This window comes from Strix aluco, chromosome 7 (genome assembly GCF_031877795.1).
Source record: "Strix aluco isolate bStrAlu1 chromosome 7, bStrAlu1.hap1, whole genome shotgun sequence".
Lineage (NCBI taxonomy): Eukaryota > Metazoa > Chordata > Aves > Strigiformes > Strigidae > Strix > Strix aluco.
In genome coordinates this window covers 5519328-5538020 of record NC_133937.1, presented here as the reverse complement: position 1 = coordinate 5538020, position 18693 = coordinate 5519328, and the positions used below count along the sequence as shown (strand labels likewise).

General features: G+C 35.7%; 2 protein-coding genes across 6 annotated transcripts in view; one reads left to right on the top strand and one right to left on the bottom strand.

Moving 5' to 3' along the window:
• LRRTM3 (leucine rich repeat transmembrane neuronal 3) overlaps positions 1-6877 on the top strand; it is an 89450-nt gene extending 82573 nt beyond the window's left edge. For both annotated transcript variants that reach the window (XM_074830315.1, XM_074830314.1), the window contains one exon: positions 4792-6877. In XM_074830315.1, coding sequence (XP_074686416.1) covers positions 4792-5001 — 210 coding nt within the window. In that variant the 3' untranslated portion in view covers positions 5002-6877. The remainder of the gene's footprint in view (positions 1-4791) is intronic.
• Positions 1-18693, bottom strand: part of CTNNA3 (catenin alpha 3) — a 545392-nt gene that overhangs the window by 382233 nt on the left and 144466 nt on the right. The gene's annotated exons all lie outside the window — the stretch shown is intronic.

The following is an 18693-nucleotide window of genomic DNA, read 5'->3' as shown; positions in this document are numbered from 1 at the left end:
GATCAAAACAGAAATGCAAAAACATCAACATCCCAAACACTGGATTAAATTCTTGTCAGGACTGAACAGAATTATTTTTTTAAAAAAATTCTGGTTTGCTATACAGTTCTGTAAATGCAACCTTTTAGCTACATTTTCTCTGTAAAATAAGTCTGGAGTTTTAGAGTTCCTTACTGAAAAGATATAGGGTTGCTGGAACTTTTCTCCCCACTACACTATACAGAAATTTCATACTACGCAATGAAATTCAGCTTGCAGGACGGATGCTTCCTTGGATAGTAATTGCAATTCTAAGGCTTCTGAACTGTAAATCTGAGATAAGCAGAGGCTTTTTGGATGCTCATCTGAACCTGAACTCCAAACAATATGAAGTTCACAAATCACTACTAATTAAACAATGCAGTGTTTTTTACTGCAGAACTGCTGTCAGTGATGAGAGCTATCATTACAAATGCTGCGGTATTACTTATTTGCATTTTTAAAAAAGTTTGAAGAACAGGAGGTTTACAGAGATAGAGCTTTTACTGAGACACATACCATTATCGGAAGGGAAACAGGAAGGAAAAATGAAAAGTAGGAAACACAAACAGGGATGTCCTTGTTTAATTACCATGTCATGAGGGTTGACATCTCTGTTCCAGGACTATAATCTGAGAAGCCCAAAGTGATCCAAGCACACACAGACAGCAATAAAGCAGCAGTTGGTAGCAGCTTCACCTAATGGTTACAAATGACCTGTGGTATGAACTGCAGTGACCAAGGAGTCTCCTTACACTAAAAAGAAACATGGCAGATGGTCAGATCCTGACCATTCGAGGAAATAGAGACAGAAGGGGACACACTTAAGGAAGGAAAAAACATGCAACAAAAGAAAAAGAGTAGGTCAGAAGAAATTATCTGGGTGATTTTATAACAACTTTGAATATCACTAATTTTCTAAAAGGTGCAGATTTTGCATTCTACAGGAATGACCTGGTTACAAGAGAACCAATGCAGATTCTTCTGAAGTGTGCCATCATTCCTGGTTCGTATCTGCCCAGAATAAGGTAGAACTGCCAACATTATTTCATACATCACTTCAGAAAACAGCAGTGGAGAACCACACAAGCTAATTTTTTTAAGAACAGAAACTTTACCAGACTAAGGAAAATGCCTTTAATCCAAAAATTGTTCTGTTTCACTAACCTCAGCTAGGCCTTAGATCTCTTCCTATGTGCCTTCCCACTCAGGCCCGTGTGTGTATGCACAAAAGAATGCATGTATGCAGTTGTCTACATTTCATGGCAAATGCGCATATAGTTTGCTTAGCCCACCTTACACTGCTAACCAGCTTCCTGGAGTTGCTTTACTGCAAGGCCATCATGTCAGCATCAGAAAGAAATTAGAACAAGCCTGTAACCATAATCAGCTTGTTTCTGACTATAGATCTGAAGCACTTAAAGTGCTCCTTTCCTCCCTTCTAGTCTGATGTTGCTGAAAACAGAATATGATCAAATGTCAGCAATTTAGATACATTGCATGAAAAATATACGAAAAAATGCTCCTGAGACTCTGACCAGGTATGAAGATTGTAACACACGCACACATTTTCCAGTCCAACATACAACAAACCTTTTTCAAAAATGCATGTAAGCCTCAGCTCTTATTCCAAACACACAGATTTTAATTTTTACAAAGCATGTCAATCCATATCTTCTATTTTGATAGATGTGGCACTAAATATCTCTTGATTGACTATTCCAACCAAAATGTGGGCAACAGCAGATTTGAAGCCAGATTGTACAACATTTTGTCTGGCTGTCTGGTTTCCATGGAAATGTGGATATACATTAGTGATTCAAGGCCATTCGCCACCTTTTGCTCCTGCAAAAAAAGGGCAATGCAAACAGGACTAAATTAGCTGAGCATGCAGAGAAAAAAAAAAGTAAGTACCAGCACATCTACATGATTCCCTGTACAGCCAGAGCCTCTATGCCACTTTTCCTTTTTTGTACACCCTTTGGGACATCTCATGTTTTCTAGCCTCTTTAATAAAGTGGTTCATTCAGCAAGAAACTCTGTATAACTCTCAGACACCTATGTCTGGTCAACAGAACCTGAATGGAGATGGAAGCGGCTTTGCTTACATCCCATCTCCAGAATTTATGGCAGTTTTTAGGTTAGGTACAAAGAGGCCCAGAGATGTTTTTATCCTACAGTACCATGGGAACTGAAGGCACAATCAATCTGGGAGGGAGAGCATCAGTCCTGTTTACAGTAGGGTTTAAGAACTGTATTGGTTGTACTGAAATTGCTACTTGAGGAGATCACTTAGGAGCCAGGGTTCTGGATGTGATCACAGTAATGATGAGGACATGGTGCAGCACTGTAGCCTTTCCTCTACCATGAGAGCAAAGCTGCAGGACAAAGTACACCTTCACTGCATTGCAGCCTCCGAAAGTAATCCATGCCTACAGTGACACCATCCAATATTGTGTTGCATTCATGAAATTAGGTTAGGAAATACATTTTGAGTTGTCAAAGGAAATGTTCAAAAAAAGATACTGTTAGTGTTTATGAAGAGGGGAAAATGTGGAGCGTTTCTTCTTATTGCATGTATTTAAAATGTCAGAGTTCTTCCTCGGGTGAACTTTTTTCATTATTTTAAGAGAGCCTGAGGTGTTAATTTAGTGCTTTATCATGAGGAAAAAAACCAAACAAAACAACAACAAACCACCACACTCTAGGTTGCTACATGAAATGCAGAGAGAGCTCATGAGTTTTGTGAATAGAGATATATATATCACCATACACCTATGACACAGTATGGTGTCTTCAACCTTAAGTTTTCAAATACAAGAGTCAGGATAGAAAAAGATACATTCCACTGGGTTTCTGATTCTATCCTATGAAGGTACAGTTTTGTCACAGGTTTAACCGATGTTCTTCTGGTTCAGACTGTGATCACATGCTATGCTACATACGTCCATCTTCTAAGCTGAATGTTATTTAGCTCTTCATGAGCTCTGGATATCTCCTACGTAGGTAGAAAAATCATCTATTTCCTTATATTTTTCAGTCTATCTCCATGTTTTGCATAGCATATGAGCAGTGTTTATAATGGGACTTCCAACATGCTGTCACGAGCATGTAGAAGTACAGGTGGGATATCCAAATGCATCAACCAGTTGTGCTAATGAGAAACAGTTGTTTTGTATAATTTCATATTTCAAATTCAAATGCTTTTAAATATTACCTGTCTTCATATTTAGTTTTATTATATTTCAGTCAGTCTTCAAAATAACAGCAAAACAATAAAAGTCACAAATAGAAGTTGTTCTCTTTAGTTTTACAATGGACTGGAAATCTGATTTTTAAACAGTTTAAGCATGACTCACACAGCTATTACAATACAGTCACCTTTTTCATCCTTCAATTCTCAATATAAAAAAATAAATCTAATAATACAAATATTCAAAATCTGTATTAATATCACCTCTGATTCTACAGTATATTGTAAATAATTCTACGGTGATGCGTGTTCAAAATCACCAAGAAAATAGTAAAAAAAATTTAATAACTTTTCCTGGTTTCAGCTGAGATAGAGTTAATTTTCTTCCTAGTAGCTGGTACAGGGCTGTGTTTTGGATTTAGTATGAGAATAATGTTGATAATACACTGATATTTTAGTTGTTTCTACACAGCACTTACTCTAAATCAAGAATTTTTCAGTTCTCTGCCAGCGAGGAGATGTACAAGCAGCTGGGAGGAAGCGTAGCCAGGACAGCTGTCCCAAACTACCCAAAGGGATATTCCATACCATAGGACATCCTGCTCAGTATATAAACTGGGGGGAGTTGGCCAGGAGGATGGGATCACTGCTCAGGGACTTGTTGGGCGTCAGTCAGTAGGTGGTGAGCAATTGCATTGTGCATCACTTGTCCATCTTGGGTTTTATTTCTCCTTCTTTTTATCTACCTTTTCATTACAGTTATGAGGAGTAGTAGTATATTCTATTTATTTCAATTATTAAACTGTTCTTGTCTCAACCCATGAGTTTTGCTTTTTCTCAATTCTCCCCCCCATCCCACCAGGGGAGGGGAGGAGTGAGCGAGCAGCTACATGGTGCTTAGTTGCCAGCTGGGTTTAAACTATGACATAAAACTTTTCAGCCTAAAGCATTTGAATTACACCTGCAACAGTGAAGCTTCCAAAGATACCATAGTATAACAGTGGATGAAGCTATCAACTACCACAGTCTGATATTTACTGAAAGCTGCTAGATTCAAATCGATGCTTATGCTATAATTAATAGGAAACATGTCATCTGTATTTCCCAGTAGACCAAAGATATCACACCCACTGATATATTCAAGCAAGATCCACTAACCACTCAAACTTAAAAAGCCATTTAAGTTTAATTTGAAATATTCCATATATCTCCAATTGATTCACTTCTCTTTCTCCTCCCTGACAGATTGATTTTAGCAGAGGCTAATTATATTCCAAAGAAAATTTGAGTTCAATCACATCTTAATGCTCACAAACACATTCAAGCACACACCTAGTCCTGGCCCACAAGATCAAAGGTGGTAGTGGTTAGGCTTAAAACACCCTAGTAAAGACCAGGGTTTGGGTGGAGTGGAGGGGGTAGAGGGATGGAGAAGGAAAAGGTTTTTTTACATGCAGTACTATATTTGGCATTAGCCAGTGTTTTTAGACAGCCCATTTCTTCAACATCAAATTCAGGCAAGTACAATTTGATTACGTCTTTTGGTAACTGGCTGTTTCTCATCTTTGTTTTTCCCCTAGATACCATTGGCTATGAATGTGTCAACATTTCTTGCCTACGATCAGCCCACGATAAGTTACTGTGGAGTCCATCATGAACTGCTTGCTCACAAGCCCTATGACTCGAATAACCAGGAAGAAACAGTGGATACACACCTAGAAACTGATCTGGATCTGAGCACAATAACAACAGCAGCACGAATCAAGGAACACAGTCAGCAGCTGGCTTAACTGGGGTTTTTTTGTTGGTTTTTTTTTTTTTCCTGTAGCAGAGGCTGCAACCAAATTCTATGTAACATTATGGACAGAAGTGAGAAGACATAATATTATGGATTCTAGGATCCTTGTTCAAATTAAAAACGAATCACAAAGATTAATTGTTTCAAGTCTACAATTTGTAATTAGTTAAGTTGTGCAGTATTTTTTTTGACTTCAGAGTATGACCCTTAAAGTGAATCTTTTTCAAAACTCATCCTACCTACCTGTATAAACTGTACAGATGTAATGTATTTTTCATATTGTAAAGTTTCAATTACCAAGAACAGCTGGTATGTACAGTACCATAATTTAATTACATCTTACTTTACAAGTTTCAGTTTCTAAAGTTTCAAATTAACAAAATTTATTTCTTGTGTTAAGTTACTCTGTTTTGTAGGGATCATTTTGTTACTGCTTTTGTGCCCAGAAAACTTTAATCTAAAATTCTGTCCTTTGCAGAATATGCACCGTTTTTACCGTGTTTAATGTGTAGAATTTTATCTACTGGTTCCAGAAGTAATGCATTAACCAAAAGGAGGGTTTAACTATACAGACTTCTAAGAAATTCTTGAAATACATAGCCAAGTTTTCCTATAAATTAAAATCAAAAAAAGTTTAACAGTTCTCCTCAAACTTACCTGTTGCCTTGAATTCTAAATTTTTGATTTCTAAATCAGAAAAATGTAATGATAAACAGATATATTTTAACAACAAAATTTATGTATGCAACCGTTAGCCGAAACTGATGATGTTTTGTAAATTCTCACTATTCGGCAAGAAAATATGGACCACAGACTTCAATAGGCAGCTGTCTTTATGAAATCTGCTGTGAAAGTAGAGCCTGCCAAATCAGGCATTTGTATTTCTACTTAAAGACAAATGGGCCCAAAACTTACTTCTGTCAAAGATGGCTGCTGACAGAAACAGCAACAGAAACAAGCCCGTAGAGCTATACTTCTAGAATGTAAAACATTACTCAAAAGTAAGAAACCTCTACTTTGCTTAAAAATATAGTAATTTGGACCAAATAGTACAGATTAATAGTCCTTTAACATTATGATACATCAAGCTAGGGAAAAAAACCCTAAAACCTTTCAATACAAAAAAATGTAGTATTAAGTCTTTAACAATTACTACATTGTTTATTTGTCTACCATTTAATATCTGGATTGAAGCATTCTTATATCCCATTCTTTGGTTTTAAATCTTCGAGACTTCTCAATACTGTACGAGAACAACTTTTATAATACTACCCTCATGTTGTAATCAACAAGGATTACAGAAATCTGAAACACATTATATCATGACAACTCGGTGAAACATAAAGGGAACACAAGCCTTCCAAAATATAGGAGAAAAAGAGTTTCATATGGTGAATCAACTTTTTTTATAATAAAGAGAAATTATATAACCACAAATCTATTTTTCTGAATGTTTATCCCACCATATTTTCATGTAGCTTCAAAGCAGAAGACAGAAATTTACAGTTCAACTGTTTGTACAAAATATAAAACAAATATAATGAAAAAGAGCTTCAAAATATTGTTAACAAATGAATCTGCATTCACTATCTTTTAAGTGGAAAGAAAAGTGTCAAAACAGAATACATTGTATTGGTTATTTATTTAGCATCTTAGATTTTGTAACATATTTTGCATAAATTATTTGCTATCCAAACATTACTTGTTTTTTTTAAGACTCATCTTAAACCTCCACATTTCAGTTTCTTATTTCTTTACTACATGGGTTCTTGAATTTCTGGTGATCTTCTACAGTGCTGGAATTTTACTATGCACAGTTTGAAAATACATTTTGCTAATTATAAAATGAAACCAAAAATGCAGGTGTCATTCTGGAGTTGAGTGACTTTTGTACTGCAGGAACAACATTTCCAAGTTGTTTAATGTTTAGGCATTCTGGTCATAATAGAAGGCCTGAGCTGTTAAGATCAAATACCATCCTCCCAAAAAGATTATTTCAGTTATTCTTACTCTGTCATTCCTATTCTTTACTTTGATCCACTGCCCTCAAATATTTACGGCGCATGAATGTGGTCCTGGCACTGATGCCATTACTTAAAATGCACAAATGTTCAAAGGCTCCATGTACTTCTAATTTATGGAGAACTGTACAACATGGATATTTTCAATGTTAGACACGCTAATGAACTTAGGCTAAGGAATTTAGGATAAAATATTTTCTTATACCAAGAGACACAAAATCTTTTTGACATATCTGGTTAAACAAGCACAACCAAGTATATTTTTATGTACACACAAAGGTTTTTCCTTTTGTTTCTTTTTCTCAATAACAAAGCACACATTAATGAATCTGGTTTGTTCTGGACCTCTCCTGAAAGACTTGTAGTTTAAGACCAACATATCAATGGACAAACAGTAGAATAGCAGTGTCACAGAAGTAGCAGCAACTCTGCACCTTAGAGGTCTGCTATACTATCAAAGTCAACTTCCTGGGCATTTGTAGTCCAGTAACCCCAGGGGGCCACTCCAATGCTCTGAAAAATGGCTCCAACACCCCAGGACCCAAAGCAGTGGTGGAATACATACCCACCCCAAACCTAGAGTGTTAAAACATATTTTTCTATACATATCACTGGGTACCATTTTTTTAATGGACTACATCAACCTGAAATCTGCTACTCTTAACAAGATGGATGTCCTCGAGAAAACTAGATGGCAGGTAGGTACCTTCCCTAAAAAATGCATATCATGAAAAAAATCTAGGTTAAACTAACCCAAACAAGGTTTCACTCCTCAAGTCCTATGTCAGTGTGTGTATGCCTGCTTTCCAACAGATTATTGCCACCTATATTCTGAATCAGAGTGCACAGAAACAGTAAATGCTCTAGTCACATGGACAAAACAAAATATCACCTAATGAAACAAAGTATCACCTAATAAAGCCCCAGTTTTCTAAGCTGCAAGTTAGCAAGAAGAAAGTAGGCTGAGCTTATGGGTTCATATATATATTCACAGAGGGTCACTTTCATATATCACTTCCCTCTGCAATAAGATACATTAACCAGAAAGAGGTAGCCAACAACACCATCAATCTCAGTCTTACAGTTAAGTGATACCACCATACCCTGGTAGATCATTTTATCTAGAAAAAGCTGGGCAAATTAATTATGCTTGCAAAATACAAACTGATAGAGAGTATAACTGCTATCAATAAAAAACCCAGACAATTTTAAAAATAAATCTCTCTACAAGCAACAATTCACACCATCCATCAGTGGATCATGCTTTTATAGCAATTTACAGGGCTGAAACACCCATTAGGGAACTGAGCACAGTCCTATCTAAAGAAGAAGGCATATGTGAAGATTAATCTGACAAATTACTGCACATGTCTCAAGACAGTATATAAAAAACCCACCAAAATAACATCTATACAAGAAAGCAAATGACTCTTTCAATTAAACAGTGATCAAAAATTACAGTATAAGGCATTGTACAAAATATTCACAAGTTCACTGGGATCTGAGAGCTACCACTAACAAAAATATATATATACACACACACAGTTTTCAGAGATAAATCACAAATATCAAACTTCTTTTGGCAACATACAAACAGAACATGCACCACCCTCAGAAGTTGCCTATTAGCTTGCTTTACTGACAGCCATTCAATTTCTCCCCATGCCTCTCAAGATATTTTTTATCTCTTACTGTTGTTTCCAATCCTCAGATTGGACAAGAGAACAGAAATTGTGCAAAAACAGTAATGTGAATGGAAAACAAAACAGAAAAACAACACTGCAAGGGCAACACCACTGACTAGAAAAATAAAGCCAGGATTCTGGTATCAACAGAACTGTAACAAATTCTGGGAACTGCTTTATTAGCAATGTAGGTACTCAAAGATGATTAATTTAAGCAAATAACATGATCACATATAGTGGCAAATACAAGCAGCTGTATTTAGTTTCGAGCTGGTCTAGCAGAAATAGTCTGTTGAACTGGCAAAAAAAGAACAGTTCAACTCATGTTCCCTAGCCTGATCCTCCTCTTCTGAGGGAAAGATTTTTTTACTCCAGACTTTTGCATGGATCCCAGGGGCCTGGGCTTCCTGAAGGCAAATCTTACCAGTGAAGACATAAATATCTGTAAATTAATATAATAATGGATTTACTTGGTCAGATCAAAGGTACATCTAGGCTTGATAGCCTGTCTCAAACAGCAGCTGAAAGATGAAACCCAAAGAACTAAAGAATAGGGCAAACACACGGCAGTATTTCCCCGGAATGCCCCTACAGTTCCCAACAATTTGTAGGTTGAGGACTTACTGAGCCAAATGTGGTGTCTTAATAGTCCCTCTTTGAAAGTGTAGACAGCTTCTCTGAAGCCATGTAAATTTGTAACATTCACAAGTCCTGCAGAAAGGAAGTTTACTTTGACAAGAAAAGCTGCCTGCTTTGTTCTAGTAGAAATGACAGAATAGTGTAATAATAACACTTTTCACTTCCATTTTTGACACAGAAACATGATTATCATGTAATTAATAATGACAGACTGATGACTTCCAGGTAACTTGAATAGCATCCATCCAGTCATCTGAAGTACAGACATTATCTGAAACCCTGTAGATTTAATTATCAGATTTCCCTCAGGGGGGTCTTAAAATCAAGATTCATGTCACCAGAGAGCAGAATATTTTTTCAGCTTTCTCAAGTCCATCACAGCTGAAAACAAAAAATAAGCCTGTTTCTAACAAAGTATTGCAAAACACTTTTCAACATAGACACACACACACATGAACCTCTTATGAGATATATGTTTGACTGTATGATCCATATTTAAAAGCAGATGTTCATTAAATTCCTCAAAAAAATTCTAACATTTCAGTGAATTATTAGTTCTATTATAAAGTAACAAGGCCAAATTCCATTTCCCTGCTCTACCTAATTATAGAACCTGATTAATTTTAATTATAAAGTTTCAGAATAAATCAACGTGAACATCATCAGAGTTCATGATTAATGTTATTTTAATGAACACCTAAGGAATTAACATTTTGCCACTAGAACCTTGCCAAGAATTTTTATGTAAGCTGAAGTGCAGCGTGTACAACTGTGAAAATCCCACATGGCATCAAGCTTATATTCTACTTTATCAACATCAATTTTGCATGTAAATAACTCATTCTGAAAACTGTCTCTTTAGCTGCTTAACTACGAAGGAGCACCTGCTGTGTAAGAGCAAATGAGTCTGCAACATGAAATTCATTATACCCAGGCCTGTTACATTAAATCTCTGATACATTCATAATAGTGGACATTTCAAAGCGTCACCACTATAGACATGACACATGTAACAATAATAATATACAAGTGAGCATTAATTAATTTTGCATTAGTATGGAATTTCTTTGGATTAACATAAATGTTTGAAGTTGCCTTAGGTCAACTGACCTAAACAGGATGGATGTCATTGTAATAAACACTAAAGGAATTTAAATGGTTCATTTATGTAAGAATATGGTTTTTCCAGCTTTCACAGAGTATCTTCCACTTTGTATTCCATAAAAAATAAGTGGATGAAATTCAGCAATAGTTCTATCTGCAATCTAATCATAAAGTGATTGCACCAATGAAACATCTTTCAAAGTCAAATAATTTAAAAATTGTATATACTAATTCTGTGCTTCTTAGAGAACAAAAACTCATCAACTGGGGATGAGAATAATCATTAAAAGAAAGCAATGTGTCCCTCCAGCACTGCGCACTTCAATAATTTCAGTAGTTTTATACAAGAGTGTGACATAAATGAGCATGGAAAGCCATTAAATGAACCATTCATATCAAATATATTTTGTTGTCATTTAGTCTTTCAAAAGAAATAATGAAAATTATTTACTTTTCTAGTAATGATGATGCACCTCCCTTTTACATCTTGCTGTAGGTAACTTGATTTTTAAAGAACCTGTAAACTCAAACAATTAGTCTAGACTTCACTATCCAATAGCCTTATTCTCCTTTTCATGAAAGGAAAAAACACAGGTATCAATGGTATATCTGAATATGCAAGTAAGATTCATGAAGAAGATTTTTTTTTCCTTGTCTTCTGCTTTAGCATTATCTAGACAGTTCATATTTCTTCTCCTTACACTTCTGCAACTTGCATCTTTCTGCAGGTTCTAACAGTCACAACTGAGAATGCAAGAAATTGAAAAAAAAAAACAAAACACAAAACTATTTGGGCTGCATTACTGGAGGGGGAAAATAAAAAATGTTGAATGCCTTTCAGGTATCCATCTCCAGAGCTAAACAGGTTTGCTGCCTACTAAGCACATGGCAAAGCTTGTCTGACTCAAGTGCCTTTTACTTCATCACTAGATCTTTCAACTATAAACTCATAAATATGCTAACACTATAACATGCTAATAAAAATCAACTTCTTTGTTGTTCTACCACTACACAAGGTGAATTGGGTTTTGGTTTTGGTTTTTTTTAATCTCTTTGCACCCTCAAGACTTGAATACATTTGATTAATAGATGTCAGAATAAACTGTCCTAATTCCACTTTCATCAATTGATTACAACACAGACTAAAAATGGAAGGAGTAAACATGATGCCCTCCCCATCTCAAAGCAAAATCAGCTTTACTATGATAAACACTTCTCTAACATCTTCAAAAACTTTCATTCTGGGGAACACAGTGTCTACCTCAATCTCTATCCATGCTTAACTATTCTTGCCATTACAATATTTTTCCTTAGTGCCTAACCTAATTGCTACTTGTAGCTGTTGGAGGTCTACACCCATATGTGCATGAACATCTTGAAAAATGCCATACAGGTTACTACTGACTGAAAGTCTCATGATGTTTTAAGAGAAGTAAGATATTCTCCAAAATTTGAGCTTTCATTCAGAAAGCTAGATGCACTGCTTGTGAAGATGACCAGGACAGTTTTTAAAAAAATCTTTTTAAATTATATACTTAAATAGGAATGTAGTTAGTGAACCTGACTGGGAATAAGTATTATTGATTAAATTTCTATTTCCATTTTTAAGACTTTATAATTCACAAGATTTGTAAAACAGGATTCATAATCCTGTCTACTGTCTGGCTTAAATATAGCCATTGTTATGTTACTATTTTCCTGAAGATTTCTTCCATTTCTTTATTTCTTTGAATAACTCCTTGAATCTACAAAGAATCTTGTTGATGATACCCGAATCCCAAACAGGTATCTGCCTCTGTTCTACACTGCAGGATCAATTTCATGGCTTAAATTTAAAATGACAACTCAAATATAAATTGCTGCCAGTCTCTTCTCCCATATTCACAAGCTCTGGCACTTGTTCATTCTTTTCTTCCCTACCTGCACGCATTTTGCCTCAGGATTTTTGAAGTTCTACATTTTCTTTACCAAAGAAATTAAGAAACCCACTGAAATTAAGAACTGATTTCAAATCATTTATACTGCTAAATTATATTCTAAGATTTCTTCATGTCATATGCAAGTATCTTACTAAAACCCAAAATTATTCTTTGAAAAAGAATAAATTAATTTGTGCTTCCAGAAATAAGCATTAATGGCCTGTTGTAGGACTTTGTGTTTAAGTTTTGCTTTTACAAAATTCGGAGGAGGGGGGGGAATTTATGCAGGGGCATTACTAATCCCACAAAAATACAATATTTACTGAAATAAAACACTGACATTGCTAGCTAAAACTTGAAGTGATTTAAATACAAAGAATAATTCAGTGTTACTCCTGAGAAAGGATGTAAAGAAAGGGGATATAAACATCATAAATGCAACTAAGTTACGCTGCAGGAAGAAAAAAAAAATATTCTCAAAAACTATATGGAGTTAGAATAGAAGATATTTAAGGCCGGTTTTTAAAAGGAGGTGCAGGCTAAAAAGGCACTAAATAAAATACAAGATGAGAAGGATTAAACTTAAGTCTGCACTGAATAAACACAGGCAAACAACCTAATAAAGAAAAAGACTTCTGCCTTCCTCCCAAATGAAAAACATTTTATTTCTATTTGCTCTAGTACTAAATATCTTCTGTATATGTGAGTAATCAGTAAGAAAGTATCCAAATGTAAATCATTAAGAGGGATAAAAAAGCTGGCCCTATGTACATGAACTAAAAGGAGTAACTGACCACAGAGAAAACAAAGACAAGACCCACATATGCAAACATTTAAATCTCATTTCACCAACTGCTCTGGGAGGCAAATAAATAACTCTACATTAGAGTCTCAATCAAGTGCTTTTCTGTTAAAAATAAGTAATTGCTAATGACCTGTTTCACCTAAAAGGTGAAACCAAAGGAAGGGAAAGGGAAACAAAAGGAAGTGAAAAAGTAAATCAAAGACAGAATTATTAAAATATAAATAAACAAACAATAGTAAATGCAAGGACACCAAAATATTACTCATATGAAAATTAATTCAATTACGTGGGGCAATGAGGACCTAAAATGCTGACTATCAAGAGCAGAGGTCTGCTGTGCTTTAGTGGTATATTTTTCCATTAACACCACAGTTTTCAAGACTCTCAATTATAAAGGCAACCTTGGAAAATAATTTAAAAAACTAAGCAAGCATTATAAAAGGAAAATCTTTTAACATATATATTGTAGCATCAACACGTCAGCTAATCTGAAATTGTATGAGTTTCTTTATAAATTTACTGTCTGACTGAAGAGATAAATAAGCAAACTCTCATTCTTAATTGTTGGTAAGATGTGCTAGCTACCAATAACAGCTCTTAAGATCTTTACAGTTATTTCTCATGCAAATCCAGTATCTCCATTAAAATTGTCCAAAAATGAATCAGCATTTCACTGGAAAACATCTTCTCCTACGACACAAACTTTAGGAAATACATTCAACTAAGAAAAAAATTAATTCTATCTGTACAGGAGAAGGGGTAGATGTGTAAAATGGAGAAATGAGAGAAAACAGTAATAGAAGCTGAAATAAAAGGAAGACCAAAATGATTCAACTATGAAGGACTTGACAAAAACTGTGTAACTGGTCATTATGGTAACAGATCAAGATAAGCAGGTAAACAGGAAATAACGAAAATGGGAAGGTACAAATTAAGCTGCTCATTCATATTGATTGGTCCCAAATCAGGTTTAATCCTCTGGGGACGGGATGAAAATACGACATTTAGATTCAACAAGCTCTCTACCTCATCTGCCATGGCAGCAAAAATAGGTGAATAAGATGTTATGTTACATCAGAAGGATAAGATAGTAACACTATATATATATATTAAGACAATACTATCTGAATTGATGTCATCTTTCCAGCTTGAATACTTCATTCTATTTGGACATCTCAAGGTAGAGCCATTATTTTTCTGATGACAAAAAGGGCTCTTACTTTGCAGCCATAACTCTCAAAAGAATTAGTTTTTAAAAAAATGCATTTTTCACCTTTAGTAGAGCACACCAAAAACTGTAAAATACTCTGCTCCCAAAATTCTTATAAAAATAAGATCTTTGCAATCAGATATACTTGATTTAAGGATAATGAAGCAGGTTTTGTGGGCTGCAGAACCTTATAAATCTTTTCTGATTTCCTTTGGGGTAGAGGGAAAAACGGGAATTGTTGAAAGAAAAGATGATAAATTACATTTGCCTGTGGGTAATAAGGCTTCCTACAAGGAGAAACGGCATACTCTGAATAATTACATGCAGTTTGAGGCCAAAAGAGACACACAGTCTAGTCCTGGTCAGAAATTTCAACTGTCACAAAATACTGATAAAAAACACATGATGAAAACAGGATGAATTCACACTATTTTTCAACATTTTTTCTTTTACTAGTTTGCTTAGCTTAAACAGTAGGTCAAACTTCAATTTCTTCCTTCTACTTTGTAAAAATTCTTGCATCATGAATGTCAATAGAAAAAGGAAATAATAGCCAAACTGCATAGAAAGAATGTCAAAACATCAAGAACACAGCACAACTCCGATAAAAAAAAAAAAAAAAAAGAGATATAACCAGGACTGTATTTTAACAAAAATATTAAGTATTTTTTTCAAAGAATGTTTATAAGACACTACAATAAACATGGGTGTCTGGCAATATAGACAACAAAAACACAGCATGAAATATTCAACACAAACCACACTTCTAAAAAAAAAAATAGTAAGATCCCCTTCTCCCCACCCTCCCCCTTATTTTTACCAGATGCTACACAGCTGTCCTTTTATATCTACAGAGCTGAGCTTAACTTCTTGAAATAAGATGATATTCCAGCTCCATTAAAGTCAGTTGAAGTTCCACCATTGGCTTTAGAGGATTTGACCTTTTGAAGTAGCAGGATTTTTGCACTTTTAGAGATGATAGTTAGGAGTTGGCAACGGAGATAAGCATGAGTGTTTTATGTAGCACAGTTTGACATAGGCAATAGCCACAACACACTAGCTAATCTCATAATTAAATACTCACTTGCAGCCTTCTAAGATATTTCCTATACTTGAAAGAATATTTGATGAGAGGGTAACTCCTTTCTTCTCACACTGAAAAAAACCAACTCATCCATATAGTGATTTAAGAGTTTAAATTTATGTGTCACTGAGAAGTGGCTATTGGGAGCCACCCAGAAACTGCCCACTCTCTTGACAGGACCTCCTCCACCTTCTCCTTAAGAGAATCAAAAAGACACTGAATCAAAGCTATGTTTTACTGCAACACAATTCTGGAAGAACAAAAAAGCTGCTCTGCTGGACAAAAAGAAGCTAAAACAGTGTTAGTCAACCAATCCCTCCCTTGCTCATCATGTACCCTTCCTTTCTACAAACATGTTCTCAGGCTAAGAATTCTCAGTGGGGTTTGTTTGAGATGCAATAACTTTATAAAACTCCCTTAGGGTCCACAGATATATTACCTTCTTTCTCTGAAGTCTCCTCCAAGAGATACAGTCCCTAGCTTAGGAAACTCCAGAAATTTCTTTCAGCTGAGCATGCTCAGCTGCTCACAAAGGAAGTGCATTCTCCCTTCCTTCTGGAAAGCTCCATCTGAACCCCCAGGGGCCAACAAGGAAAATAAGCAACCTGTCTCCCTGCCTCTGAGCCAAAATATAACATACAGTAACATTCAGTAAAGAGTGAACAATTGAATAACCAAAGTTATACTATCAATCACATCATCCCAGAACATGAAAGGTCACATCTTATATCACAGTTCATTAGATCAAAAGTGTCAGAATAGCTTAAATTTTTCTTCTTTGTAGTTTTAGGATCTTCAGGCTATTTTCTGGGTTGCCTTTTGTATTACTTCAGCACAAGCTAACAAGATATTGAGTGAGAATTCATTAGCAACTGGTCAAGTGTAAACAGTCCATCAATCATTTTTATTTCCTTACTGTCAGCAATTCTAATTTCAACTCCAGAAGAAAATTTGTTTTAAACTGTGAAATATATCACGTAAAATAGTGACATTTGATAGTATGTTTTTAGATTCTCAAGCTTATTGAGAAAAAGTCTGTTCAACACATAATAAAGTCATTCTTCCTTTATAACTACCAAACCCAATTGTAGGGGGGGGGGGGGGGGGAGGGAAAAACAAAAAAAGGTGCTTCAACTAGGGCAGATGAACAAACTACAATCTTTTCCAGAATAAATCCATCAGTCTGTTCATAAAGCTCCAGTAAAAATTCTGGAAGAACTGCAAAGCTCTCTCGTGTCTTATATTTACATCATTTCTGCCCAACACGAAGCCAATACATATTCTGGGTTGTTCTTATATTCCAGTCAGTGAAACATCAACCAGTTACTATAAAAGGACCTTTCAGCCGACAACAGAAGTCACATATTCAACATACCCAACAGTGCCCTGCTGCAGTTTTCGTGGCGCTGTTTTTGCAGACATGCTTTCATCAACTTTCCTACAAGAAATCTACCTGACATTTGGTCAAAGTTCATGAAGAGGGTACCACTGCAATTAGTCACACCAAATAGCATCATCACTCTCACAAATTTTCTGCTCATTTGGCATACCAGATTTCAGAAAAAGGCACGGTGCAACCGCGTCCTGGGAACAGGACCAGCTTTTCTCTCACATGATTGTAGCAAAAGCACATTCAATCTCTAAATCTATGTTTACTATAGCTTTCTGTTTATATTGAACAGAAAGATTATAAAGTTGAACACAGCAACTATCTGAGAAAGAAAGCTCAGATGGCCAAGTGACTCAAAACATATGAAAGTGGTTACCTCCCCCTCATCTGTATCCTGACACAGTGGGAGGCTCACTCCTTTGTTGCTTCCTAGACCAACACCTTTCAGCAGCTTCCTGGCTTACAGCAATCTTAGAAAGCCTCCTCTAGAACCCTGGGAAAATTTCCTCCCTCCAAATTTCAGGTGAGGCTTGGCTGGGGGTCCACTCCCTATGGACATGGAGGCCTGGGGCAGAAGCATCCTGTCTCCCAGTTGTACCCCAGCCCACTCCACACTCCAGGCCATTCCTCACTTGTGCACATCCCAAAGCAGGAGCAGCATCCAGGACCTTGCAGAGCTCCCTCAAATCCAAAGTGCAGAAACCGCAACAGGTAGGTCAATACATCCTGTTTTTAAAATAGCGTGGTACAAAATGCATACAGAATACATTAAGAGCATAAACATTTAACAACACAACCATGCGTGACCTGTCAAGCTGGCTGTTTCCCTGCTAACAGGTTATGCAGCTTCATATGCCTGACAAGACATTAAGCAAATCACTCCTCCAACCAGAGTCAAAACTAAGCAAAGTGATATTCTCTCACACATAAAAGCACTAAGAACAGTGATACTGACGTTTCTTAAATTATGAAATGATTATTAAAATAAAATTTAAAGTAACAGTAGGTACAAAGAGTAATGTTAAATATTAAATATCATTTATTAGATTTTATATTACCACTGGGAAATTATTGTGGATTTCTGCCATACAACCAACCAAGTTCTAGAAAGATTTGTTTTGTTCTTGGTTGTTTTCTACAGTGCATATTAACATTTTTCTCTGAAGAAAGCCGATATGAAAGAACAGCTCATATTACATGACACAAAGCAATTTAGTTGCTAAAGTTTTCATTTTGTACAGCAAAACTCCAATCTTCTATTTCTTGTACTTAAGTTCTAGTTCCTGAACAGATTGTAGGATGTAAAATTGTTAGGTAGATTCTAAAATATGAAGTTTAGATAAATCTTTCTAATGTAGTTACAAATCTAGTAGGGTAAAAAAAAAAAATCTTGCTGAATCAATGTTAAATGTACTACTTTCATGCAAACAACTCATGAGGAAATAGACTCGTATTATGCATACAACGATTAATAGCTTCTTTTGTATATCCAGCCTTCCCCTGATACCAAAGGCAAAATTTTAGAAGGGACAAATTATCTGTAGATAACCCAGAAGTCTAAAAGCCCCACCAAATTTCAGTCCAGTTTTGATCACTGCATATGAAAAGCATTCACCATTACAATTCTACACTAATCTGGGGAAAAAGCAACTTGTAGTAAGAAAACGCACAATGAAGACCAGGAACATTAATGAAAACGTAAGCCAATAATCAGTGGGGCTAGAAGGGACCTCATGGTCACTTTTTCCATTCTGACCACTCTGAAACAGCACAAATGTTCCTAGAGCTGCCCAAACAGATGTTTGGCTAACCAGTCTTTAACCGTGT